The sequence below is a fragment of the Archocentrus centrarchus genome, chromosome 6 (genome assembly GCF_007364275.1).
Source record: "Archocentrus centrarchus isolate MPI-CPG fArcCen1 chromosome 6, fArcCen1, whole genome shotgun sequence".
Classification (NCBI taxonomy): domain Eukaryota; kingdom Metazoa; phylum Chordata; class Actinopteri; order Cichliformes; family Cichlidae; genus Archocentrus; species Archocentrus centrarchus.
The window spans coordinates 6,498,272-6,525,924 of record NC_044351.1 but is presented as its reverse complement, the minus strand read 5'-3'; the positions used below and the strand labels follow the sequence as shown (position 1 = coordinate 6,525,924).

Sequence of the window (27,653 nt, the reverse complement as noted above, 5' to 3'; positions counted from 1 at the left end):
AACTTCCTACAAGTTTCACATCTTCTTGGTGGCAGGGGCCCCTGGGGAGAATGAGATTTGCCCTGAGTTCCCAAAGGCTCTGGATGTTGTAGAGCTGTCTTGGTTGACACACTTCTCCAGCGTCACATGGAGATCTAGGGCACTGCCACTGGTTTGGCAGACTGGGGTGGTGGTTCCTTTCATCAAGAAGGGGGACCGGGGGTCTGCTTCAACTATCGGGGGATCACACTCCTAAGCCTCTTTGGGAAGGTCTATCTGGGTGCTGGAAAGATGAGTTTGTTTGTTAGTCGAACCTCGGATCAAAGAGAAGCAATGCGGTTTTCATCCTGGTCACAGAAAGCTATACCAGTTCTTTATCCTCTCAAGGATATTCAAGTGTCTTTTACTAAAGACAGAGCTGAGCTTAAAAGCTAAGTTGTTGATTTATTGGTCACTCTGCCTCCCTACCATCATCTGTGGTCACAAGCTTTGGGTAGTGACAAAAAGAAAGAGATTGGGGATACAAGTAGCAGAAATTAACTTAATCTGAATGGTGCCTGGCCTCTCACTTAGTGATGGGGTGAAGATTCCAGTCATTTGAGAGGGGCTCAGTGTAGAGTCACTGCTCATCCTCATCAAAAGGAGACAGTCAAGGTAGTTTGGGCATCTGACTAGGATGAGGTGTTCTGGGCATGTCCTACTGGTTGGAGGCCCTGGACAAGCGTTCTTTTAAAAAAAATTAATTTTACTTTATATTTATTCTTCTTTAACTCCTTAACTGGCAGCTGATAAATCAGCAAAAACGCCTGAAAAAGCATACCCAAATTAAATCAGCTGCTGTTCCTGAACTCTTTGGAGTACATGCAAAAGCTTGGTCTCTTTGTAAAGAAGACAAGCTATATTTTTCGTTTCTGCAGTCAAAAATGCTGTAACTGTAATGAGTATGTAGCTATTAAGTTTGGAACACAGAAAAATTAGACAATTTTTACCTCGCCTGGATTTTTCCTGTTAGTTTTTATCTAAATACACACAGAGTGTAGAAGGTATGGATTGGAAAATATAATGAAGCTGTAGAATGAAGTCTTTTTACCGTGGATTTCAAATTTTATCAAGATAGCACAAAAACCTACTGTTTTGTAAAGGTTTTTGTGTGTTGATCTCAGGTGTGGTCTTGCTTGTGCCATTTGGAGATGGCCAAGTGCCACATGTGAGCAGCCTTTGTTGTACAAACTTCAAATGGCTGTAAGTCATCAATGCTTCAACATACAGTCATCAATAAGGGCTCTAATCAAAGATACTACCCTGAGGAATCCTCTGATATACACAAAGTTACTGATAGTACAAATTAATTATAATTATAGACATATAAATCAGAGGTTGCCTAATTAGGCAACCTCTGATTTATATGTCTATAATTATAATAAAAGAAGGAAAATGTTAGGCCTTCATTCACAACCCCCCCCCCCCCCCCCCCCCCCCAGTCTATTTTCAGTGATTCCTTCACACACACAAAACAAATAAATTATATATTGATCAAAAGTTACAGTAAATGTAAACACTACATATACACATAAAATAAAAAACCACAATCCTCCCAATAGTCCTTCTCTGATACACAACTTACAGCCCCCCCCACCCCCACAAACAAAGCGTACACAAAGCCCACCACAAAGCATCAAGCTTTCTATAAAACTTTAGACACTTAACTGGTCAAAAAAAGCTCTGAGCCTTTGTCCTCCTCATCCTCATTACATCTAAACGGCATATAATACGACAACGAGCTGAGAATAAAACGTAACACGTACCGTGGTTCACCGTTGGAGTACAGCTGTTCGTTCGGGAGATTCCGTAAAACCGGTCGAATCAGCGAGTAAATCCTCTAATAAACAATAATCCACTCTCGTGAGTCATTTCGTCACTTCGTTGAATAAATATAGTCTGTTTTTGATGCATTCTGACAATCCGTTGGCGAGAAAAAGATTTGTAAACACTGTTTACGCACGACTGCACACACACTCGCACTTCCTGCTCAGTTTCACGCATGGAAGACGCACTGGTTACGCAGGCAGTTTATGGTTTCATATGAAAGCCCACCCCATAGTGCCATATACCCACGTGTCAGGAATTTTATTGGCTATACATCTGTGGTTTCGGATTTTGGGTCAGAGTCGACCAATCAGAACGATTGGACAAGATTTAGGGGCAGGTCCAGAAAAGTCACATGACACTGTCTGGTTATTATTGGCTCTGGAGAACCCATTTCATAACATGATTGGACAAATGAGGTGTCAATCCAATTCTGAGGGTCTAGTCTGTCATATAAAAGCATCGTAAGGGCGAACGGCAGCGTTACTGTGACGCTATGAGGCTTCAAAGTCGGAAATCGCGGGCGGGCCCTTGCCAGTTAACAGGTTATGGGGGAACACTGGGAAATGAGGACATTTTATGGCATCATTTTGGTCTTAGCATTTTTCTTCAGTACTTTTTTTTTTTCTTTTGACTTTCACAGAACTACCAAATAACTATAAAAAATTGACTAAATCATAGTGGATATAGGCTCCGTGTGTGAAAGGTGAAGCTAACATGCAAGTGCCTTAAACCTGCATCTTTTGTAATGCAGCAGAGAGCCTCTTATTGCACACAGGCTTCTTGTTGTATAGAATTCTATAGGAACACACTCCCATGGCTTCCTTGATCTCTGACCTCAGTAAAGATGTTTCCTGATAGGCCAAATCACTAGTTTCCAAGTCTCAATATGTCTACATTTGCAGCTTTAGCCTCAAATGCATATATTTTTGTGATATTAACAGAGTTCTTTTGAGTGTTGAATTACTTGCTTTGGGTCATTTTCTTCTCTCCCTCTGTGAGATTCATCAAAGATCCACTGTTGACTCTGGTCTGATCTTCCAATAAATGTTTCTTCTTGAATTAATTATTCATAATGCAAAATACCATTTTACTGAGGTTCACATCAAAAACTGTGATATCGCCCTTGAATGGTATTAGTTGGAGGAAGGTGTTTTAAGCTAGCATCAATGGAATTTTACTTTAAGGCACTCCTCATTGGTTTCAGTTTTGAGTTTGTGGTTCCTCCATATGGCTTAAAATGCTTGGTTCCATCTAAGTTTCAGTGAAAACAAACACAGCATTGGCACCATATACAGCTGTTAAATGCAGCTGCATGGGGTCCCACAGTGAGTCAAAATTGCTCGTGAACAGACAAATCCACTGTGTATTCACAGTAATCTTACTTATAGGAAATATGGCAGTTTTCATCTAATTAGATCTTACACTTATCCTAATTTTCTGTCATATGTATTCTCTTACCGTGTTTGCACACGTTAAACATTCCCAAAGTTTCAAGTAATGAGCATAAGTAACGAGTTATGTGAAAAATGTTCATGTGAATGGGGTAAAACTTATTATTCACCATGATTCAGTACCTTGTAGAACCATCTTTAGCAGCAATAACTTAAAGTAATCATTTTCTGTTCGCCTTTATCAGCCTCTCATATCATTGCAGAGTAATTTGAACCCATTCTTCTTTACAGTGTTGCTTCAGTTCATTGAAATTTGAGGGTATTCATTTATGCACAGCTCTCTTAAGGTCATGCTCCAATATTTCAACTGGCTTGAGATCTGGATCTTGACAGGGCTGTTACGACACCTTGACTCTTTTCTTTTTCAGCCACTCTTGTAAATTAGCTGGCATGCTTGTGATTATTGTCCTAGTCTTTGATGAAATGCTGTGAAACAGCTGAACTGTTTTCATCTCTGGGTTTTCATGGTGGACCATACATTTGTTTCTCTTATCATAAATTTCTCTTTTTACAGACTTCTGCTCCACCTTGAAAATTATTGATCAGTCTAACCAGAAGATTGGCTGCACCATCTTCTGTGAGAAACTGGAGGATCATCCCAAAATTTTTCAGATTGGAGACATTGTCCGCATGCACAGAGTTAAGGTGCAGCCCTGCAAAGTACCTTTAGTATTTGTATTAACTGTAACTTGTTATTTGCTACCTATTAATTTGTAAACATTAAAGTGAGAACTACAAATTTCACAATAATCAGTATTGTTCTTAAACTTACAAGTTAATCTTTGTTCATGAGAAATGTGATAAATGATCCCACATCTATCGGCACAGGCTCAGTTCTTCAACAAGTCCATCATGCTTGTCAACACCTTCGGTTTCTCTGTGGTAACATTTGACGGAGTGGTGGGTACAGCTGTAGAACCACGGACATCCAGCCGCTCCTTCCACTTTGACCAGGACGATCGGCAGATGGTGGAGGAGCTGCGAACCTGGGCTGCTAGCCAGGCTGTCCTCCCCACAGTAACTGCCACAGTCCCCCTGTCTGCTGTTCAACCCAAATTGTACTTTGACCTGACCTGCCAGCTGCTGGCCAAGGCCCCCATCGACACCACATGCACTCTGTTGAGGGTAAGAAACATGAAGAAAAGCTGTGTTCGTAAGTCATCATCATTTTATTTAGGGCGAGTGTCACACTAAGGCAATCCTCACCTACTGTGCAGATTTACTGGCAATAAGCAACAAAATTTAAAAAATTACATTCATGTCACAGCACTACGTTCACTTGAAAACTTCCCTGAAAGATATTTGTCAAGTTAAACTGATTTCTTCATACTGTTTTGCCACTACAGCATGGTGTCTTGTTAAGAAGCTTTGTTGCTTGCCTTCTTCTTGTAATTCCTTACTTCTTTTTAAAACACTCCTTAACCTTCTTTAAATACTTGGTTCATATTTTTTTTTTTTTTGATTAATGGAGCTGTTTTCCACATGTCTTTATGCATGTTAAAGGTGGCTTCAATGGGAAAGTAGTCTTGTGTTTTATTACTATGTTACTGATGTTTTACTTGCCATCTCAGCTTTGATAACAGAAATGAGGCTGTAAGTGATGGCTGGTTTCCTGCCAGTGAGCCTGATGGAGGAGATAAATTTGAACAGGATTTGGCAGCAACTGCTGGTCTCTTGGCAGTATGCACTCACTGACTTCTAAAGCTGTTCTGCGTACGTTATGTAACAACACATAAATCAGGAAAATAAATTTTTCAAATCATAGCAGACTGTTTGATAAAGAAAATATATTTTTAATATAATTTACCTCCTCAAGCACTGGATCAAAATCTTTGGTGGAAGTTGGAGGTTCAATTACCTGAACCACTTTAACTCAAGCTTTATATATTTATATTTATGATTGCTTTGGTCTATCATGTGATCATGCCAGATTTAGCCATATTTGTCATCTGCAGTTCATGTTCTGTTGATGGCAGTTATAAACATTAAAGAAAACACGATGCACAGAAGCATCTAAGCATAGATAAAAAAACAAAAACACATTAATGGTGGAGCAGTGAAACATTAAAGCCCATTTATAAACTTATATGCACAGGAAAAACCACATGAACATAATTACTAAAACTGTATTAGAATCACCATCTTAATTTTTGGTGGAATAGATGCATCCTTGTAGTCTTGGGATTATATGTTGGCCCAATCTGACCAGAAGATTCAAACCCAGAACCTTTTTGATGTGGGAAGACAGTTCTAACCATGGTACTCACCATGGCATCACTTTTCTCTGTACCATTTACTACTGTCTGTATTCAAATTGTTCAGGTTTTGTGATGTTTCTGTGATAGATTTTTCTTTCATGACTCCATTCCAATACAGTGTGACTTTGCTTCTGCTTTTTAGGCACTGTTTTTATTTAGATTTAGATTTTTGAGATTTCTAAGGGTTGCAAAATGCTGCAGCTTTTGATAGACAGATGAATAGACATCATGTTTCTGTGCTTCTATCAGGTCAAAAATGTGTCCTGCTCATTGCCTTTCATGTTTTTTTTCCCCTCAGGTGTGGGATGGGACCAGGTGTCCTCACACTCTGCTAAAAGTAATTGTTGAGCCACACATCACAGAGGGACAGGCCTCCTTCTCCAAGGAGAGGGAGAATCTCATCGCCAATGTCCTTGTCTATGACAACCATGTGGAAGTTGCTCGGCAACTAAAGGTCAGAAATTACACGTAATTATAGTGCTCAACCTTAATAGTAACATGATTAGCCTCAGATATCACATTCCTCATTCTCTTAACTAATTTACTGGTTCCATACACAGCAAAAACTGTGATATTAAAAATCTATGTTTTGCAAAGTACACCTTGATACTGTTATAAGTGTAGGTAGCTGCTTAGTCAGAATTTTCATTATTAGGGCCCGAGCACAAACTGTGCAAAGGCCCTATTGTAATTGCTCCATTTATTATTATTATTATTATTATTATTATTATTATTATTGTTATTATTATTATTATTAGGGCTGCATAAATCGATTATTTTAGTAATCGAGTATTCTATCGATTATTCCATCGATTAATCGGATAGGAAATGCTTTTTTTTATTAACAGTTTATCTGCATATTTTAACTTCCGTACTGCAGTTTTTCACTGTGTGAACAAACAGCGGTGGATGGAGCATAAAGTTCTCTTTTCTTCACCTTAACACTTGCTGATCAGGAGGTTGATGAAGGACCTCCAGCTGTTTCCCAGTAAACATTTTAATGGTGGTTCCTAAAAGAAAAAGCTGCTGTTTTGGACGCTGGAAAAACATTTCCTTTTACACTACTTGAGCTCACCGTCTCTATAACAGCTTCGCCTCTTTGCACACCACAGATGGCAACTCCACTCTGTGTTAAAGGAAATCCATCGCAGCGACGGAGAGCTTTTTAGAATCTGTGTGTGTGTGTGTGTGTGTGTGTGTGTGTGTGTCTGTGCGTGTGCGTGCGTGCGTGCGTGTGTGTGTGTGCGTGTGCGTGCGTGTGTGTGTGCGTGATTCACACTCCAGTCCAGTAGGTGGTGGTAATGCAGTTCTATGTTGGTTTGCCAGCCACCAGTAAACCCACAAAAAGATGACGGAGCACTATAATGCTGTTAATGTTTGTGAGGAGCGCCGCTTACACGGAGACAACTGAGTGCTGCAGAGTTTAAATGAAGCATCGAAACAGTAAATTTGTGTCAATAATTTTTTTAGAATCGAATTAATCAAGTTAATCGATGAATTGTTGCAGCCCTAATTATTATTATTAGACCCGAGCCAGCCGAAGGGTCGGCGAGAAGCCTATTGTGATCGCAAGGGGTGTAGGTGCAAAAATAGGCACGTTTGCAAGTGACCAGGAACTTCATGGGGACGTGCGTCAGGTCGAGATGTTTCCGAAAAGTTATATATAGGTTCTGGTCATAAGATTAGAATATCATGAAAAAGTTGATTTATTTCAGTAATTCCATTCAAAAAGTGAAACTTGTATATTATATTCATTCATTACACACAGCCTGATATATTTCAAATATTTGTTTCTTTTAATTTTGCTGATTATAACTGACAACTAATGAAAACCCCAAATTTGGTAGCTCAGAAAATTAGAATATTGTGAAAAGGTTCAATCAGCTCTAATCGGATAATCAGCTAATTAACTCAAAACACATGCAAAGGCCTTTAAATGGTCTCTCAGTCTAGTTCTGTAGGCTACACAATCATGGGGAAGACTGCTGACTTGACCATTGTCCAAAAGATGACCATTGACACCTGTTTACCTGATAAGGGCAAGACAGAAAAGGTCATTGCTAAAGAGGCTGGCTGTTCACAGAGCTCTGTGTCCAAGCACATTAATAGAGAGGTGAAGGGAAGGAAAAGACGTGGTACAAAAAAGTATACAAGCAATAGGGATAACCGCACCCTGGAGAGGATTGTTACACAAAACCCATTCAAAAATGTGGGGGAGATTCACAAAGAGTGGACTGCGGCTGGAGTCAGTGCTTCAAGAACCACCATGCACAGATGTATGCAAGACATGGGTTTCAGCTGTCGCATTCCTTGTGTCAAGCCACTCTTGAACAAGAGACAGCGTCAGAAGTGTCTCGCGTGGGCTAAAGACAAAAAGGACTAGACTGCTGCCGAGTGTTCCAAAGTTATGTTCTCTGATGAAAGTAAATATTGCATTTGGAAATCAAGGTCCCAGAGTCTGGGAGAAGAGAGGACAGGCACAGAATCCACATAGCTTGTGGTCCAGTGTAAAGTTTCCACAGTCAGTGATAGGGCTGCAACGATTAGTCGACATTGTCGACAATAATCGACAATAAAAATAGTTGACGACGAATTTAATTGTCGATAATAGTCGTTTATTATTACTGGTGATTTTTTTTTTTTTTAACGTAGTTAGACATCTTCCTGTCTGTCTATCTCTGGCGAGCTTCACACATGCGCAATCCAGTTGTTAAGTGATGAGGTAGAACTCCATTTGGGTCCAAACTGTCAAGTGATCAATTTTCCCCAATGCTGTGTCCCTGGTTGTTTTAACTCGAAAAAAACACATTCAGCTGTGATTTTACTGATGAGAAGAGGAAATGCTGCTGTTGATCAGGTATGTTACAATCATCTTTAATAGTGAACAGTCATTGGTTATACCATTGCTGTTTATTTAGAAGCAGACGCAGAAATGATGTCAGATTAAAGACCGGATAGCATTCAGCGGCACAAGGAAAAAGTACGAAAAAGTACTATATACTTTTTTTTATGGTTGGAAAAATGGACCGTTAAATTTATATCAGTAACAAACCTGATTAAAGGTTTTGAATGAAGTATGTGTTTACTACCACATTTTAAATAACCTTATGCAAAATGTAAAAGCTGATAGGTAAATAAGTGCCATTTCATAATTATGTGATTCATAATCCAATTAGTCGACTACTCGTTTCAGTAGTCGACTAATCGACTATCAAAATAGTCGTTAGTTGCAGCCCTAGTCAGTGATGGTTTGGGGTGCCATGTCATTTGCTGGTGTTGGTCTACTGTGTTTTCTGAGGTCTTAGTTTCTTAGTTTAAGACTAGTCAGTTAGTAACTAATAAATTAGTTGCCAGGAACATCCCTAATCATAATCTGAGTTCACAAACCAGTGATTGATATTATGGAGACACTATCCATCTTCTGTGTTGACTATGGGTGGCATTGGCATTTTAAAGATGCCAGATATAATTAAGACTAATGATACATTTTGTCCAAAGTGGTAGTTTTCTGGACAGGTGAAAGTACAGAATTGGATATCTGAGGCTAATCAACTCGTCACCAATAATGGCTAATCACCTGGAGACCAGCTGCATCTCTAACCTCCTGAGATCCTGCGTCCACATATGGGGACATTACATTTTGGCTTTGCTGCACCTTATACTGTACTTCATTCTGCTCCAGTGTTTTATGCTTTGTCGAATCATGTTGTTTTTGTTGCGTTATGCTATAAAACAAACCCATTGTCCACATCTGAGGACTTTTTTTTTTTTCCATAAAAGTATGTAACAACCATGTAACAAAATACAACTTCCTGTTCAAAGAGGAAGCTTTGTTTATATACATATCAGGTCCATTTAATCACAAATATCTAGGAGAAATTAAAAATCCATCACAAACAGGAGCTCACATCTCAGGCTAAATACAATATACTAGTTGATTTTGAAAGAGATCTTTTGTTTGAAAAAAAAATTGATAGATGATTCCGTAAAAGAAAAAATGCTTCTATTTCCAAAGCTTGATCACTTTAACCTTAGGTCTCAAAGTACATTAGATGTGTTTAATTTGAATTGTGTTGTACTTCTGTTGGTACAGCCCCTGTTTCCCACTGAGTTGATGTTCCAGCTCAAAGAGCCTCACCGTTGGGTCTTGCTATATATATATATATATATTAGGGGTGGGACTTTAACGCGTTAATTTCGATAAATTAATTATGGGGAAATTAACGCGTTAAAAATTTTTAACGCATTTTAATCGCACTTTGCACCGTGGAACGTTTCTCAGTGCGCGAGTTCCCGGCATACAGATTATATCGACGCACAATGTCCAAATTAGGGGCCGCATCCTGCGAAGGACCCGGCCCACGTCTTTCGCAGCCCACAAACACCACAAAGGCCGGAAGTGAGCAGCTAGCCTTCATATCAGCTGCCGTCGCCTCTGCGTAGCTCATGTCGCCTAGCAACCGTGAGTGCGAAGCACAGCTGTGTAAAAGCAGCTGGTTAAACGGAGAACGAACTTTTTCTCCTTTTTGTGGTTTAATTTTAAGTCTTTAATTCAAAATAAGCTGTTAAAACAAGCATAACACATTTCAACATCAAGGAATACAGCTGAGAGAATTATTAATTTCCAGCTATAACAAGTGAGACATTAATGTTGAATAAAACTATCCAGTTATGATGCTTAACTTTAATTTCAGGTGTTTGCTTATCACAGGAGCACTTCCGCCCTTCATTGGTCTGTGTAGTAGACTGGTGGGAAAATAAACAAAATTTTGAAGTTTAAGCTTATGTATATTGATTTATTCATCAACTAAACTTAAATTATTATTTATCATGTCAAATATTGAAATGCGATTAAAATGCGATTAATTTTGATTAATTAATTACAAAGCTTGTAATTAATTCGATTAATTTTTTTAATCGAGTCCCACCCCTTATATGTATATATATATATATATATATATATATGACTTTTAAAGTCCATTCCCTGCAGCTCCATAAAGAAACTGTGGTGAACACTTTCTTGTTATCAGCAAGGGCAAAAGTTTGGTTGGTTGTTTTTTTTTTTTGGGGGGGGGGCATGTTTAATTGAGCCTCAAGTAAACAAGAAACCCACTGAATCCCAACCAAGCAGCACTAATAACATGACACAGCGGCAGTGGTGTCTTGACTGTTGCAGACAGTGGAGTGTTTAGTTGTCATACAGACTTAAGTGCTTACAGAAGATGCCACGAGCTGCTCTGCTCTGTTTCCTTAGCCTCTTTAAAAGGAAAATGGTTTGTTTGCAGGGGTAGCAGCAGGGTACTATTTTCCCATCAGACAGGCTCTCTGAATTGTGGACCAATGTGTTCATGAAAGCCTCCTTTGGATATGCTGATGGTGATGATATAGTATGCCCATTATACTGTGTAGTCTCGGCTCAATTATCTGATTGGTCAAAGAGCTGAAGAGTTTGTTACAAAGCACAACACTGATGTTAATAATATAACCTGTGTTTTAGGAGTGGACCAAGTACTATGCAATGGAAACTAATATGTGACTGTATATTGAAGAAACTGTCCTTTATGGAGTCTAGATATTGTCAACACTGAACAACTGGAGAAAACAAGGTTTAAGTGTGGGTTAAGTCAGTTCAGTTCAGTGTTTTTTCTTAACAGGAAAATAATTCACGGCTGAGTAATTTCGTGACAATCCCTTGGTCAAATGGTTTTCATCGCCACTTTGCATACCATCTGAGTGTACCAGCCACAGCAGGAGCCAAACCCAGGGCTTTCAAATTATGTCGGCGCCAGGCACATTTTCTACCTACTCCACCACTTTGCGCCGTCTACTTTTTAATTTTCCTAAAAAAAAAAATTTTGCGCCGTCCACCGTCTCCATTTCCATGTGGACATGTGGCAAAATTTACATGCTTTCAATCTGAGCCATTTGATTGGTTCACGACTGCCATGTGACTATTCATATTGTCTGCTGCCCTGTCTTGGTCATAAGGTGCCTGCTACTTTGGCATGCCCCCTGCTACTCCAAAACAATTTGAAAGCCCTGCAAACCACCTGAGTGTAATTTCACCTGCTAGATCTTAAAGGTGTCGTTTAGGATTGGCTCCAGATTAGGAGAGGTAATCGGAGAGACACAAATCCCTCACAGGGTTACATCAGGAATGGCATCCAGTGTAATAATTCGTGCCAAATCAAATATGCAGATCCCTCCCCTGCGGTGACCCCTTGTGAATAAGGGAGTACCTGAAATGAGCTTTTCTTATACCGTATCATGCCAAATTATTTATGAGAGGTTGGTTGTCCTCAAAATTATACACAAGATACTGAGGAAACTCAGGTCTACTGAAAAATGATGAATGTAAAAGAAAGTATGCATTTGTTGTTGTCAGACACCTTGGCGACCTCTTCTGGTGCTCTGACCAGAAGAGTTGTTCTTGTTTAAATGTTGTACTGTGTTTCTCAGCTGCTCATTGTAATTATACCTGGGGTCTTGGGGCTGCTGCACAGGATTGAATGTGTGCATACAAACAGGAAGCTCAACTGGACCACATCTGAGCCTGACACCACATGGCACTGCCTTTATTTGTCCTGCTGTCTGTCCTCTGGTGTTTTCTCCAACTCTCCCAGCTTTAGTCACTCCCTCTCTATACTTGTTTCCCAACACCAACTGTGGTAAATTCTGTTAAACTGTCATTTAGGCCTGAAAAATCACTACAATCTTCCAAGTACTTAGGGTTGTTCTCTTCTGTCTCATTCTATAAACATTAAGGTCTTTGGTGACCAAATAAAACTGGGATTCTGTAGGCAAAAAATACTGTCTGTTTGGTCTCATTGTTTGCTTCCTGTGCCAGTGGGATTTATATGATATTAATAATAATTAATATTTAAACACTGTTTTCTTATGCTCTTAGAAAGTGCTCCCTAAGATGTAGCGAGAAAAGATTCAAGAAACTGAAACCTATTTTTATTCAAATAAAGATCAAGAGGTTTTATTGGCTTCTGCAATGATCCCAACTCCTTTAATCAGTAGACAAAATTAAAATGGCACTTGGGCAGGTATATGGCCATTTGGTGATGGGTGATTGATGTATGGTAGAGTTTGTGACTGACTAAAAGGTTTCCTTACATCTTCTATTTATAATAGGTTAGGTGAGAATTGCGTAGTTTTTAATTCCTGAACATGTTTTTGCCTCAGTCTATACTGAAAATTTCTATATTTACACTAATTCTGATCTTTCCATCCACTAAAAATAACCTTGCTATCAAGTATGTGATGTCTTTGACTGCATTCAAGCATGTAGGGTTAAAATCTAAAATATTTTGCAGCCACTGCCTACTATTCAATTTTTTTTTTTTTTTTTTTTTTTTTTTTGGCCACAGCGGCTTTTCTCAGCAGTGGAGAGAGACAGGAAATGGGGGATGGATACAGGGGAAGACACCCGCGCTGCCCGCACTGCAACACGGCATATGAATGTGGTCGCCAGCTTCACCACTAAGCCACCCAGGCGCCCCCAATTCAGTTTTATTTCTATAGCACCAGATCACAACAACAGTCACTTCAAGGTGCTTTATATTCAGTTCAATAATATTTTATTTATTTACTGCCAAATCACAACAGTCGCCTAAAGGCGCTTTGTATTGTGGGTAAAGACCCTACAATTAGGTCAAAACGACCCCCTATGAGCAAGCATTTGGCAACAGTGGGAAGGAAAAACTCCCTTTTAACAGGAAGAAACCTCCAGCAGAACCAGGCTCGGGGAGGGGCAGTCATCTGCCGTGACTGGTTGGGTTGAGGGGAGAGAGAGAGGAATGTTGTAATGTAAAGACCCTACAATAATAGAGAGAGAACCCCAGCAATCTGATGACCCCTTATTAACAGCATTTGGTGACACGTTAACAGGAAGAGTCCCAGAGCCAGGCTCTGATGGAGGTTTCTGCGACCGGTTGGAAAAGAAGAGAGCAGAGGGAGACAGAACAAAAGACACACTATGATTTAATGACTAATGATTTAATGCTAAATGGTGTGTAAACATACAGAGTGAAAAAAAAAAAGTTAGTGAAGAAATGCTCAGTGCATCATGTGAAGCTCCCCTGATACTTAAGTTTATTGTAGTGTAACTAAGGAAGGGGTCAAGGTCACCTGATCCAGCCCAAACTATAAGATTTTCAAAAAAAGTTTTAGGTCTAATTGGGAGCTGGTTTCATAGAACAGGGGCCTGAAAGCTGAAGGCTCTGTTCTATTCTACTTTCAAATACTCTAGGATCCACAAGTAAGACTGCAGTCTGAGAGCAAAGTGCCCTATTGGGGTGATATGGTACTTTGAGGTACTTTTAAAATAAGATGGGGCCTGATTTCTGGAGCTTGAAAAAAGGGTGACTTGACTTATTTTTGTTTCTTGAGAACGTTTCACCTCTCAATCAAAAGTCTTCTTCAGTTCTGGAACTGAATTTGAAAGGCTTCTTCATTTCTGGAACTGAAGAAGCCCTTTGGATGAAAGGTGAAACATCTTCAAGAAACAAAAAGAAGTGCAGTCGCCCTTTTTTCAAGCTCCAGAGACTACAACAACCTGGATGACTGAGAACCTACACAGACATGGGCCCTGATTATTCAAGACCTTGTATGTGAGAAGAAGGATTTTAAATTCAATTCTGGATTTAACAGGTTACCAATGTGGGAGATATGTGCCCTCTTTCTAGTCCCTGTAAGTACTTCTCTGCAACATTCTGGATCAGATTCCTCAGTGTTACCAGAGGTCAAAGTAATGCCATCCAGAATTTGCAACTGGTTAGACACTGTTTTTAAGATGTTTAGGGCTGAGTACAATAACCTCAGTTTTATGTGAATTTAGAAGCAGGAATTTAGAAGTCATCCAGGACTTTGTCTTTTAGACATCCCTGCAGTTTAACTGGTGTTTGTCATCTTGCTTCATGAGTAGATGAAGCTGGGTATTATCTGCATAGCAATGAAAATGTATCATATGCTTTCTAATAATATTTCTTAAGGGAAGCATGTGTAATGTAAATAGAATTGGTCCCAGCTTATAGAATGCTGTGGAACTCCCCATTTACATGAACCAATTGGAGTCTATTAGATAAATATGATTCAAACCACTGGAGCACAATACCAACATCATATTCTCATCACTGTAGTAACATATTATGGTCAGTGGTGTTGAATTCTGCACTGAGGTCTAGGAGGACAATCATAGAGATGAGTCCACTGGCAGAGGCCATAAGAAGCTCATTCATAACCATAACTAGTGCTGTTTCTGTACTGTAATGGATTCTGAATCCTAACGGAAACTTTTCAAATAATCTGTTGCTCTGCAAATGATCAGTTAGCTTCATACAACTACTGTTGTAAGTTTTTTAAATAAAAAGGTTAGAGATTGACCTATGATTAGTTAAGAGAACTGGGTTAAGTGATGGCTTTTTAAAGCAACGATGTGGCTGTAGCTCAGGAGGTAGAGCAGGTCACCTACTGATTGGAAGGTTGGCGGTTCAGTTCCTGGCTGCTGCAGGCTGCATGCCAAAGCATCCTTGGGCAAGATACTGAACCCCAAGTTGCTCTCTGACGCAAGCGTCAGAGTGTGAATGTTAGACAGTAAGCACTTAGCTTAGTTACTCATGGAAGTACTTGTATGAATGGGTGTGAATGGGTAAATGTAAAACGTATTGTATAAGTGCTTTGAGTGCTCAGAGTAGAAAAAAAAAAACGCTATATAAGAACTAGTCCATTTACCATGGTTTAACTTAAACCACTTTAATTGCCCATAGTATATAGCCAATAGAGAGAGATTGATCATAATATCAAAGCATTAATTAATGCTAAGACGACTTTTAGCAGTCTTGTCAAAATGGGGTCTAATACACATGTTGATAGTTTGGAAGAAGCAATTAAGTTAACTCACAAAGATCAATGAGAGAGAGTTTAAATGAACTTTGCAAAAAAAGTACAGAAATCTGTTTATTCAGTTATTTCTTTATTGTAACAATGTTATACCGATTGAAAACATGTTTATTTCCCCTTAAATAGTGCCATATTTGTAAAGAAAATGCATTTGTGGGTTGAGCAGCAGAGTAGTTGAGTATATGGGTTACGCCTATGAAAAATTTGCCAAATCTTCTCTGCCATCAGCTGATTCTGCTATTGACTCTTGTTTTGAGCTTCTGGTACCCCAGGTGCTTGCAATCAGGACCTGGTTGCCAGCCAGTGACAATCCTAACCAGTGACAATCCATATCTCCACAGTCAGGGACTAAACTCTATCCTCCAAGATGACAACACTTGGCCGCACAGAGCAGGGTTTATCAGAGACTACCTCTGAAATTTGGGACTGGTGAGGATGGAATGGCCTGCCTGCAGTCCTGACCTCAACCCTATTAAACACTTGTGGGATCAGCTTGGGTGTGCTTTTCATGCCAGAGTGCTCAACACAGCCACATTGGCTGACTTGTAACAAATGCTGGTTGAAGAATGGGATGCCATTCCACAGCAGTGTGATCAAGCTGGTGATTGGCATGAAGAGGAGGTGCCAGGCTGTCTGTGAATGGCCCCTGTTTGTGAATAAATTGTTAAATTGCCAATATTTGTCTTGTTTCTTCAGACGTCAATTGTCCAATCCAATAAACGACACCAAAGAAGAGTCAATAGCAGAATAAGCTATTTGGCATCGACACTCCTGAAGCAGTATTGCAAGGTTGTAACAAGGTGGCACTACTGCTTCTTGTGACAGGTCATTCACACCAACACCAAGTTGATGTCAAGTCAAAGTGTCAGTTCTTATTGAATTTGAATTCCATTCTCAAGGTATGTGGCAGCAAGTTTCTGTAATCACAGCAGAAGAGAGGTCCTTCTCTCACTTGGGTTTTCATGGTTTTATTTGTTTTTTTTTTGAAGATAAAGTTTTCTTGATGTCATTGGTTTTCTTCATCACATATCATGAAACAGTAGGAGAAAAAATGGTAACTCTTTCTTTTACGGCCTGCCCTTAGGCTGTAACTATCCTGTAAGTAAATTTTAGTTATGTGGAATTACGCCGTAATTATTTTTAATTACGCCGTAATTATTTTTAGTAAGGCTGCAGCCTAGGCCTATAGCTGCATAACTAAGGGATGGTTCAGGGTCACCTGATCCAGCCCTAACTATAAGCTTTATCATAAAGGAAAGTTTTAAGCCTAATATTAAAAATAGAGAGGGTGTCTGTCTCCCGAATCCAAGCTGGAAGCTGGTTCCACAGAAGAAGCGCCTGAAAGCTGAAGGCTCTGCCTCCCATTCTACTCTTAAGTATCCAAGGAACCACAAGTAAGCCAGCAGTCTGAGAGCGAAGTGCTCTATTGGGGTGATATGGGACTATAAGGTCTTTGAGATAAGATGGGGCCTGATTATTCAAGACCTTGTAGGTGAGGAGAAGGATTTTAAATTCTATTCTAGATTTAACAGGGAGCCAATGAAGAGAAGCCAATATGGGAGAAATAATTGAAATAGTATTTTTGCTACTGAAAAACAGTATTGTTCTCATTATTTATTTGTTGTTTGTGTGTTGTGATGGTCCTAGTCTTCATTAACACTCATGAGGCTGCTTTTACTTTTTATGCTTTTAATTGGGAGGTGTAAAATGAGCCACTTTAACTATGTCACAATATTGCTGTTCAGATCTTATGGACATTTATTGTTGGCTTTAATTAATTGTTACTGAATTTCTATTTACAGTGTAATTAAATAGTTTTACATTATTTTCATTGTTTTGTGGCTACCACTTCCATGGTAGCTCTTGCTTTATCATGCACATTGCACATCACAAGGGATAAAATGAGCTTACTTGCTTTGCAAGTAGCTCCTAGAAGACACCATTACCATTTGGATGGAAATGCTTCATCATAGCATATTGTATTGATCAGTCATCACCCTCTCCTGTTTTAGAACAACTGGGCTCAAGCCATACCATAACCTGATCTCCACTGTTGGTGTCAAGGACTCTGAATATTCCTTTAATTATACTTTTTGTCTGTAAGTGTGTCTGGGTCTCAACAGCATCAGTGAATCTCTCTAATGCCTGATCATTGAAATGTTTTTGATGATGAGAGTGAAGACACATTTCTGTTGGCTGTAGGCTCATCAGGATGGAGAACTGACAGAAGAAAAAACAGTGAGCAGTCTCTGAATCACTGTCACCACCACTGATTGTAAATCTGGTGCAACATCCCCATCTGCTGATAAGTAAAAATGGCCATACAGAAAAATACAAACGTGCATCAGAGTTGTTTTAAGACACTTTGGATTAGATTTTAATTAAATGGTAATTTATTCACATATAGGAGCAAAATACTAGATATTTCTTAAAGCTGATATAAGATGATGTATTTTTATGATTTTGTGACTTTGACTACTTCTGTGACCAGTGACATCATGTTTTGGGTTTTCCATCTTCCCTGTTATTGTGATATCTCAAGAACACCTGAGAGAATTTCTTTATATTTGGGTCCTTTGGACTCAGACAGAAACTGATGTAAGATAAGCAGACAAAGGTCATAATTTTTTTTTTTTTCCTTTTTTTAAAGCAATACTACAGACCAGCTTCATAGGTTGTGCTTTCAAGATAGTCCAATGAATAACACACTATGGATCTCTAACCGAATACACGTTAAAGTTTTTGATAGGGTTATAGTTAACATAGTTAAACATAGTTTTTTTTTTTTATGAGTTTCAGTTGTAGCAAAATACAACCCCAATTTCTCCAGTTTATCTTGTCTGTGGATTTAAACCCTTTTCCTAGTTCTGTACATAATAACGACCTAAAAATATATTTTAACCTCAAAACTCGAGATATTTATACATGTTACATAATCATATTCCCATAAAATGTTTTAATTTAGGTTTCAACATTTTTCAAGCTGTTTTCTCTTCAAAAATTGCCTATAAAATTTTCGACCAAAAGAAAAAAGAATTTAAAGGACTTGAAACTGATGCACTTCATGGATCCATTCATTTCAGGGCAAAAAAGAACATTCCAACATCCACAAAGGCAAGGTTTGAATGAAACCATGAACATCCTCCACTGCTTTAAACAAAGAACCAGAAAATAGCACTTGCTTGTCAGAAGCAAAAATCACGCCTGCCAGTTTAATGCATCCAATTCCTCTGCATAAGTACATTCCATGCATTTTTAACACTTTAAAAATGACTTTATAATATGCTTATGTGTTTACATTTCAAAACAAGTAGATGGTTATCCATATAACACTGCTTTGCACATTTTCTGGTCAGATTAATAAATTCTTTTCACCATCTAAAAAAACCCCCCAAAAAAACAGTTGTTCAAAAATGAACAATAAGCCCCACTCAGATGTACAAGTCTTTCCACTAATCTGAAACACAACTTTATTGCTAATATTGGCATCTGTGTATCATATCTTTTTGCATTATTATTATTGTCAAGTAGTTCCTGTAGTCTTCTCTTACTATGAAATTATAGAACCATCTGTTAGATGTCAACTGTCATAGCTAGAAGCTCCTTTCTGAACCTAAGCAATACTCCTAGAAGGGAATTATTTAAGTCAGGGCCTGAGAGCAGAATACTGTTAAGAGAAATTCTGCTTTCTCATGTGCTTGAGTCAAACACCACGCATATTTGATGGAGTTTCTGAGTATGGTAGACATGGTTGTTTGACAGAACTCCTACATGATATTCAGAAAGTGCACGTCTTCAAAGGACAAGGCAAGTTTATCATTTGTTTTTCTTGTGAATACACTCAACCCAAGTTTTTCCTTGGCAGGACCATAGCTGATTGAGAAAGGGTATATATTGGGTCTGTACTCCCCACCATAACCTAATCTTTCTTTCACAGAGATGATTTTCTTATATGGTACCATGAAAAATGGACATCCATTTTGCAGGGCATTAGTCTTGCAGACAGCATCGTAGTTGATGCAAACTTCCCCATATAGCACCAGTCCCAAAGCCAAATGCTGGGAAAAGGGTAGTCCTTTGATAACTTCTTGGATTCCATGAGTGGCTTTAAAGTTTCTGTATTTTTCTAGGAGATGGGGTTTGTTGTGATGAGGGCAAGCTAGCTAGATCACCCCTGCCCCCTTCCTTCTCACTTCTTTTATATATCCCAAATTTTAATCAGCTATTGCAGACGCATTTGTCTTTTGAACAGCTATTACAGTTTTCCCACCATTATGCCTTTCCATTGGTTTTTCATTGCAATTTATACCAAGACCCATCACTGATGGGGATATGCTCTGAAGAATAATGGAAAATATAAAATAAATGTAGAAGTAAGGATAACATTACAGTCCTATTTCATAATAGAGCAGCAGATAGCTCATTACCTTCTGCAAAACTATTTTGCCCTAATTTGGAGGCCTTGTCCTAATTTGAACTTTTATTCAAATATTTTTAGTAACTCCTGTGTTAATAAAGATATATTACATATTATAACAAAAACATATTTTCAATATTGACAATACTCATTAAATCAAAACAATTTTAAAAATGCTGTAAGAGATTGATATTCTGTGATCATCTTTAACATTTCTAGCAATACTTTTTGGAAACCACATCATAGAACAGACACAAAAATATTTAATGGTAAACAAGTAAGAGAAAATTCATACTACACTCTTGTACAAGGGTGTATACTACATGTTATTCCATTTATATAATCTGTAGCAATAAGCCAGATATAATGCATACTTACAAGGTATTCACTCGATACACCGATATGCCATAATCTAACAGAAATAAATAGTGTTGCATTTTAAAGAAAGTTTTGTCATTTATCATTAATATTTGTTAATAATAATAATAATTTTAGCCTTTGCTGAATTTTTAATTATTTGTTTTTTGACTCATATGTCCCATCAGCCTGGAGTCTTCTTGAGGATCTACAACCTGCGAGCAATCCCAGGATCCACTAAAGTGCCTGGCCTTACCAGCAGCCAATCAGAGGAAATAGATCACCTGGCTTTTCACTTGCACGGAGGCACGTCGTATGGCAGAGGAATCAGAGTTCTTCCCGATAATAGCCCAGATGTGCAGGAGCTGAAGAGGTACAGCGGGAGATTAAAGACAAATGCACCTGCAGATTTGCCATTTCTGGGTTATGGTTCTGCTGCATTATAGGACGAGGAAAAGAATAGTATTAATGCTCAAAATGTCTGCCCTTTACTCAAACTGGGCCAGGGGGCACCCACCATCAGAGATTATTCAGAGAAAAATGTGTTTATTAGTAGTTTAGGAAACCTACATTATTTTAGTAGTAACTGCAACATTTCATTTGGTAAGATCTACTTCAGACACTCTTTCTTGGGAGAGGTGGCTGTGGCTCAGCAGATTGAGCAGGTCATCTACTAAACTGAAGTTTGGTGGTTAGAGTCCTGTCTACTCCAGTCTGCATGCCAAAGTATCCCTGGGCAAGATACTGAACCCCAAGTTGCGCTTCGATGCATGAATGTGTGTGAATGGTAGATGGAAAGCACTTTGAAATGGAAAACATTGCCTGTATGACATCGCCTGTGTATGTGAATGGGCAAATGCAAATGTGTTGTATAAAGTGCTTTGAGTGCTCAGCTAGAGTAGAAAAGCACTATATAAGAACCAGTCCATTTACCATCTTTCTGGGATAAATGGTATTTTCTTCTATTTTAGCTTTAAGGCCCTCAAAAGGGCAAAAATAATATAAAGGTGTTCAGGTTACAAAACAGGTGATCAAAGACAGGTGCTTGGGCCTTATTAACCTTGTGAACAATTTTATGATGCCAGTCACAAAATATTAAAATGTTAATATATATAAATGTTTTAATTCCTAATTAATTTCAAATGTATTATTTATTTAGTTTCTTTCTTTCAAATCACTGTTAATGTTTAGGATGCTTCACATTATTCACTTTAAAATTTTAAAGCATCATTTATGCCCAAAAACATGATGCAACAGGATCCTACTGATTTAAATGTGTCATCAATAAAACATTTTGGGAGCAAAGCTGTATTTTCTTGCATTTTTTTCTTTTTAAATTAGGTCCAGCACATGCCAACAAAATAATGTTTTGTTGGATGTTTTTTATATTCGTACAACTTACTTTTATATTGTGTGCCAAAAATTAGAGCTACATTTCACCAAGGATTATCCCTGCCTAAAATTTAATCTTGGTTTGGAATCAACCCCTGCTCTAGTTTTTAGCTGTAGAAATATTATATTATTAGTATTTGATTAATGTCAATTGATTTATTTGATGTATATTTGGTATTTTATTGTATACTCTGGTGTTCATCTGTACTTGTGATAGATCTCATCAGAGGCAATTTTTGTTTGTCTGTCTTTAGAGTTATTGAAGCTTTCCAAGAGAATGATGAGGAAGAGTTCCCTGAGCTGAACAACTCAGATCTATTGGAAGTCTGGAGCACTCCACCTGAGTATCTGGGTATGAATGTAAAGGTTGCACTGCCATATAGAACTATGGTGACTAGGTGCTGCTCCTTCTCATGCTGATTAAACTTAAGTTTTTCTGAAGAGTCTGAAACAAGCCTGATTCTGCAGACCCTCATGCTGTAATATTAGGTGTGTAATATTCCAAAACTGTGCTTTCCAAATCCACAGTTTTGGTTTACTCCTTTGTTAACAACAAACTCAGTCTCATTTTACCAAAGGCCATTTGATCATGATTGCAAACAAAAATCAGCCCCATTATTCTGTCATATTTGCACTATATGTGTTACCTTAACAGATCAAAGCATTATGGCTTTCATCAGTTTAACATGGTTTAAACAGGCATTAACATCTTCAAGTGTATGGGAAGATGGAACCCAGATAAGATATGGTGGATGATTGTGTCATGATTACAGTTTTGGCTTACAGTTCATTTAAATATGTCAACAGTTACTGGACTGATTGACATAAAATCAGCTACACAGCCTTGTGTTCTCCACTTAGATAAAAATCAAGGTACCCTCAATTACCATCATCACCTTAAAAATTTAACGGGTGGGTTAATACTTTGGTTTAATATAACCAAACTAAAGACATACCCCTTATTGCTTGTATGGATTACTTGCTCATTACTATGAGCATATGAACAAGCTGTTGAATAAATTGTTCAGTCTCATAGAGTTGCTAGTGTGGCAGTGCAATGCTTCAACTCTGTCTCATGTATGGCTCTTTTCCACTGGTTTCCACTTGGCTTGACCTAAGTCTCCTTGGTTTTGTTCATTTTTCAATACAATTCAGTACCACCTCAGCAAGGTGGCCCAAAAGTCCTGTGACATCATTTGTATGCAAAACAAACACTAACGGTCGCACTGTCTACCTTCCTCTGGATTTTAATGTCAGCTAACAAGGACAAAAATGTTTCTGTTGGTTAGTGTGTAGCCATTTCCCTCTTTGCGAGGTTTCAAAAATGGCGGGTTTCATTCTTGTGAAGGAGTCGCTCTCAAGACTCATGACTGCCTTGCCAGTCAGTGGCATGCGTTCAGTTGATGTCGCATTTTTTGGCTCGACTCAGCTTGCTTGGAACCCTGGCTGAGTAGGTACTAAAAAAAAAAAAAAAAAATGGTACTACCAGATAATGGATAAGGCTAAAAATTGAGTCGAATAGGTACTAGTGGAAAAGCGGCAATATTGTGACTGAGAGGAGTAGGAGTAAAAGTATTTTAAAAGTAGGAGTAACTATTTTCATTCTGTGATTTAAAAAAAATATCCACGAGTCTTTGATTAATTTAAAGATATATTTGCTAGCAACAAAAATAATACCATTCACGGGTGGATGAATTGAAGCTTCAAGGAGCTGCTTTCATTAGTCAGACCTTATAAAAGCCCATGCTTCACTGGGAATAAGATAAAAAAATCAATCTTTGAATGTGACCTGAAGGTTTCCTTACAGGCAGATTGGCAGCTGCAGCTTTAAAAGAACTTCCCAGCAGTAAAAAAAACAAAACAAAAAAAAAAATTGTGTCCAGACCTGCAGGCCTGATGTGTGTTGTGTAATCCTGAGTGGACAAAATATTTAGTACACGCACTCAATGCTTGAAGAGCATGTCACAACAGGGAAAACATTCAGCTAGTTAAAAAAAAAAAAAAAAAAGAATTTATGACTTAAAAAAGGTGATATGCTATTTTTATGTTTATACAGTAAAGTTTGTCCCAAAGAAGTGTGAGTTCAGTTTTAATGAATTTACTTTTGTTCTCTGAAAGCTTTTGTTTGCATGAGGCTTGTATAGTGTTTATCTGTACTGCATAACTAAACAATTAATAAATAGAAAATGGAAATGGAAAAAAATTGTCTTTTATGTACTGCTAATCTTCCTATTGATTGTATTAACATACTGTTGCTCAGTATCAGGATGATGCTCACTGTAGAACAGACAGCTACTCATGCACACTTGATTTAAGCCTGTCTAACTTAATGCTTATTCATTTGCCTTATCATATCCATCATTGATGCTTCGATTTGTTTTGTGTTTCAGATGCTGAAAAAGTAGATTGCAGGACAGGTAGGAAATTCAGCACTGCATTGGTGAAATGGGGCTTCAGTAAATATTAATTCAGTAAATTATGGAGGACTAAACCTGTCAAATAAAAAAAATTGAGAATAATTATTCAATAAATTTATGTTACTAAATGTAAAAATAAATGCTCTACTTAATTCATAAAAATATGATTATCTGTATATAATTTCTAATTTGCTTTTTTGTGTATTTACAATTATAGTAATTGTTTATTAATTTACTTAATTTAAATGCATTAATTTTGACTTTGCATGTGTAATGCAATGGCAGAGTCAGAATCTGATAAAGATGGCAGCACCCTGAGTGGCAGCAGTGACTCCAGCTTTTTAACTGCTGCTACCATGTGCAATATTTAAATGGTTGCATGACTTGAACACTTTTTTTCATTTTCATCTTTACAAAAGTTCAGATATACTGTCTAACTTTTGTTTATGTGCAATAAGTTTATATTCGTATTAGGGGTGGGACTTTAACGCGTTAATTTTGATTAATTAATTACGGGGAAAATAACGAATTAAAAATTTTAACGCATTTTAATCGCACTTTACACCGTGGAACTTTTCCTAATGCATGAGTTCCAGGCATACAGATTATATCGACGCATGATGTCAAAAACTCAGGGGCCGCATCCTTCGAAGGATCTGGCCCACGCAGCTCACGAAGACCGCAAAGGCTGGAAGTGAGCAGCTAGCCTTCATATCAGCGTCGCCTGCTCTCACCTCTGCGTAGCTCATATCACCTAGCAACCGTGAGTGTGAAGCACAGCTGTGTAAAAGCAGCTGGTTAAACGGAGAACGAACTTTTTCTCCTTTTTGTGGTTTAATTTTAAGTCTTTAATTCAAAATAAGCTGTTAAAACAAGCATAACACATTTCAACATCAAGGAATACAGCTGAACTAATGATTAATTTCCAACTATATTAAGTGAGACATTAATGTAGAATAAAACTATCCAGTTATGATGCGTAACTTTAATTTCAGGTGTTTGCTTATCACAGGAGCACTTCCACCCTTCATTGGTCTGTGTAGTAGACTGGTGGGAAAATAAACAAAATTTTGAAGTTTAAGCTTATGTATATTGATTCATTCATCAACCAAACTTAAATTAATATTTATCATGTTAAATATTGAAATGTGATTAAAATGCGATTCATTTTGATTAATTAATTACAAAGCTCCTAATTAATTAGATTTTTTTTTAATTTTTAAATTTTTTAAATCGAGTCCCACCCCTAATTCTTCTTTCGTTCTCTTTCATGGACACTTATGTTCTGGAATGAAAGACACTCTCATTTATTGATAGCACTGGTCAACAACAAATTTGTTGTCTGTGTTTTTTCAGCTGATTTAGGACGAATCTGATGCGCTGAATCCAAAAATCACATTGGTTTTGCTCAATCAGGTCAAGTTTTTGAGCTATGGCCACATGTCTTTTTTTATGTTTTTGTTCACATGTACACATGTGTGGAGCATTTTAGAAGAAGTAGGTGGGGTAAAATGCGATGTCGAATAATTGTTTTGATTGGAAATGATTATTTTAATGACAAGAAGTATTCAGGTCCGGTAGTTCTGGGTGATTATGTTGAAAAGGGATCAGTTTGAAGTCATAAAACCTCGAAGTCTTCCAAAAAGTTGGTGCGGCAAAGCATAAAGTTGGTGGATCAAAACTAAAGTTAATGGGGCAGCCACCCCACGAAGTGTATAGGAAAGTTTGCCTCTGTACCCATCGCTCACTCGACAACACTGAAGGAGAAGTTTGAAGCGGTGAAATATGTGCTGGAAAAAATTGGTTATGATCAGCATAAGTGGTTTATTTGTGTTGACCTAAAGATGGTGAACTTTTTGTTGGGACAACAGTCTGGCTTCACCAAGTACCCATGTTTTCTGTGCATGTGGGATAGTAGGGACCGTGCTCAGCTGTGCGGGAGGAATTGGTGCCTTGCAAAGAAAGGAACATCATCAACGACCCTCTGGTGGACAGAGACAGAATACTCTTCCCACCACTTCACATCAAGCTCGGCTTAATGAAGCAGTTCACCAAGGCTCTGGACAAGGATGGTGACTGTTTCACTTACTTGTGCCAGGATTGACCATGGAGAAGTTGAAAGCTGGCATCTTTGACAATCCTCAGATCCGTCAGCTCATCAGAGCTCCAGAGTTCGAAAACTCAATGAACGAAGTGGAACTGGAAGCGTGGAAGGCATTTGATCTGGTAGTGAAGAACTTTCTTGGCAAAAATAAGGCCAGAAACTATGCAGAACTTGTCAACAACATGCTGACCTTTCAGAAACCTGGACTGCAACATGAGCATCAAGATGCACTACCTATTTTCACATATGGACCGGTTTCCTGAGAACCTGGGTTCAATGAGTGACGAGCAGGGGGAGAGATTCCATCAGGACATGAAAGAGATGGAGTCCCTGCCGCTGGGCATTCCAGGAGTTCGAAGAAATGGAAGTTCAAGCCCTGAAGTTTGAACAATGGTGAAGCAACATGCAATTTACGTGTACTTACCTTTATCATTGCCCACCATTCAGTTTACAGTAATCGATGTTTCTATCAGGTAATCAATATATGTTGTTGGAAAAACATTTTTTTCTCTTAAAAACATATTTAGGATGATATGTGTTGACAAAAATCAGCTGATAATGCCACAAAAATGTAATCGATTTTGTCACAAGATCTGATTTTTTTTCAAATCAACTTAGCACAAAAACCTAACCTGATGGAGAAAAACGGATGCCATTTCCTGATTCAGCAGGGCAAAAATACCCTAAATCAGTTGTAGAAATCTAGACAACATTCAAAAAGTAAAAAATTGTTGCCCAGTGTAGTGTATACGCACAAATCTGTGTGTGAATCATGTGTATGAACATTTCACACACACAGTTGCCCTCATTTACTAACAGTGGGTATGCAAAAATTTGTGCGTGAAGCACACATTGTGTGTGTGTGTGTGTTTTAGAATTTTTACCACACAAATTGGTGATTTATTGCATATGTATGTATTTTCGTACCTGAATTTGTTTGTACACAAATAAATGTAGAGATACCTCTGACCATGCATATGAGCAAATGAAGCTGTCTTAGGAAAGTCTATTACTACTAATGATAATTATAATAAATATAATTATTATTATTCATTTCTAAAATGCCATAAGCCATAAAATACTCAATTATAATTAAATTAATTTAAAAAATAATTAAATAGCATGTAAAAAAAATACTAAAGGATTAGGGTTAAGGTGTAATATTTTAAACATATTAAAGTATTTTTTCTCATCTGAAATGATGTTTCATTAAAAATGCAGTATTCTTGGCACTATCTCAAAGAAAATTTCTTTTTTTATTGTAGTCTGTCAGGATTGAACAGCTTGGTGGTTAGCACTGTTGACTTGCAGCAGTAAGGTTTTGGGTTCAGATCCACTATCTGGCTGTGGCCTTTCTGTGTGGAGTTTCCATGTTCTCCCCATGTCTCTGTGGGTTCTATCCAGGTACTCTGGCTTCCTCCCATAGTCCAAAGCCATGCAGTTAGTGGGGTTGTAATTCTAAATTCCCCATCATGAATGTGAGTGCGAGTAGTTGTATACATG

At 38.1% G+C, this 27,653-nt stretch overlaps 1 protein-coding gene across 2 annotated transcripts in view; it reads left to right on the top strand.

Moving 5' to 3' along the window:
- pot1 (protection of telomeres 1 homolog) overlaps positions 1 to 27,653 on the top strand; it is a 106,252-nt gene that overhangs the window by 70,017 nt on the left and 8,582 nt on the right. For both annotated transcript variants that reach the window (XM_030732427.1, XM_030732426.1), the window contains 6 exons: positions 3,814 to 3,944; positions 4,128 to 4,424; positions 5,856 to 6,011; positions 20,426 to 20,610; positions 21,884 to 21,981; positions 24,020 to 24,046. In XM_030732427.1, coding sequence (XP_030588287.1) covers positions 3,814 to 3,944; positions 4,128 to 4,424; positions 5,856 to 6,011; positions 20,426 to 20,610; positions 21,884 to 21,981; positions 24,020 to 24,046 — 894 coding nt within the window. The remainder of the gene's footprint in view (positions 1 to 3,813; positions 3,945 to 4,127; positions 4,425 to 5,855; positions 6,012 to 20,425; positions 20,611 to 21,883; positions 21,982 to 24,019; positions 24,047 to 27,653) is intronic.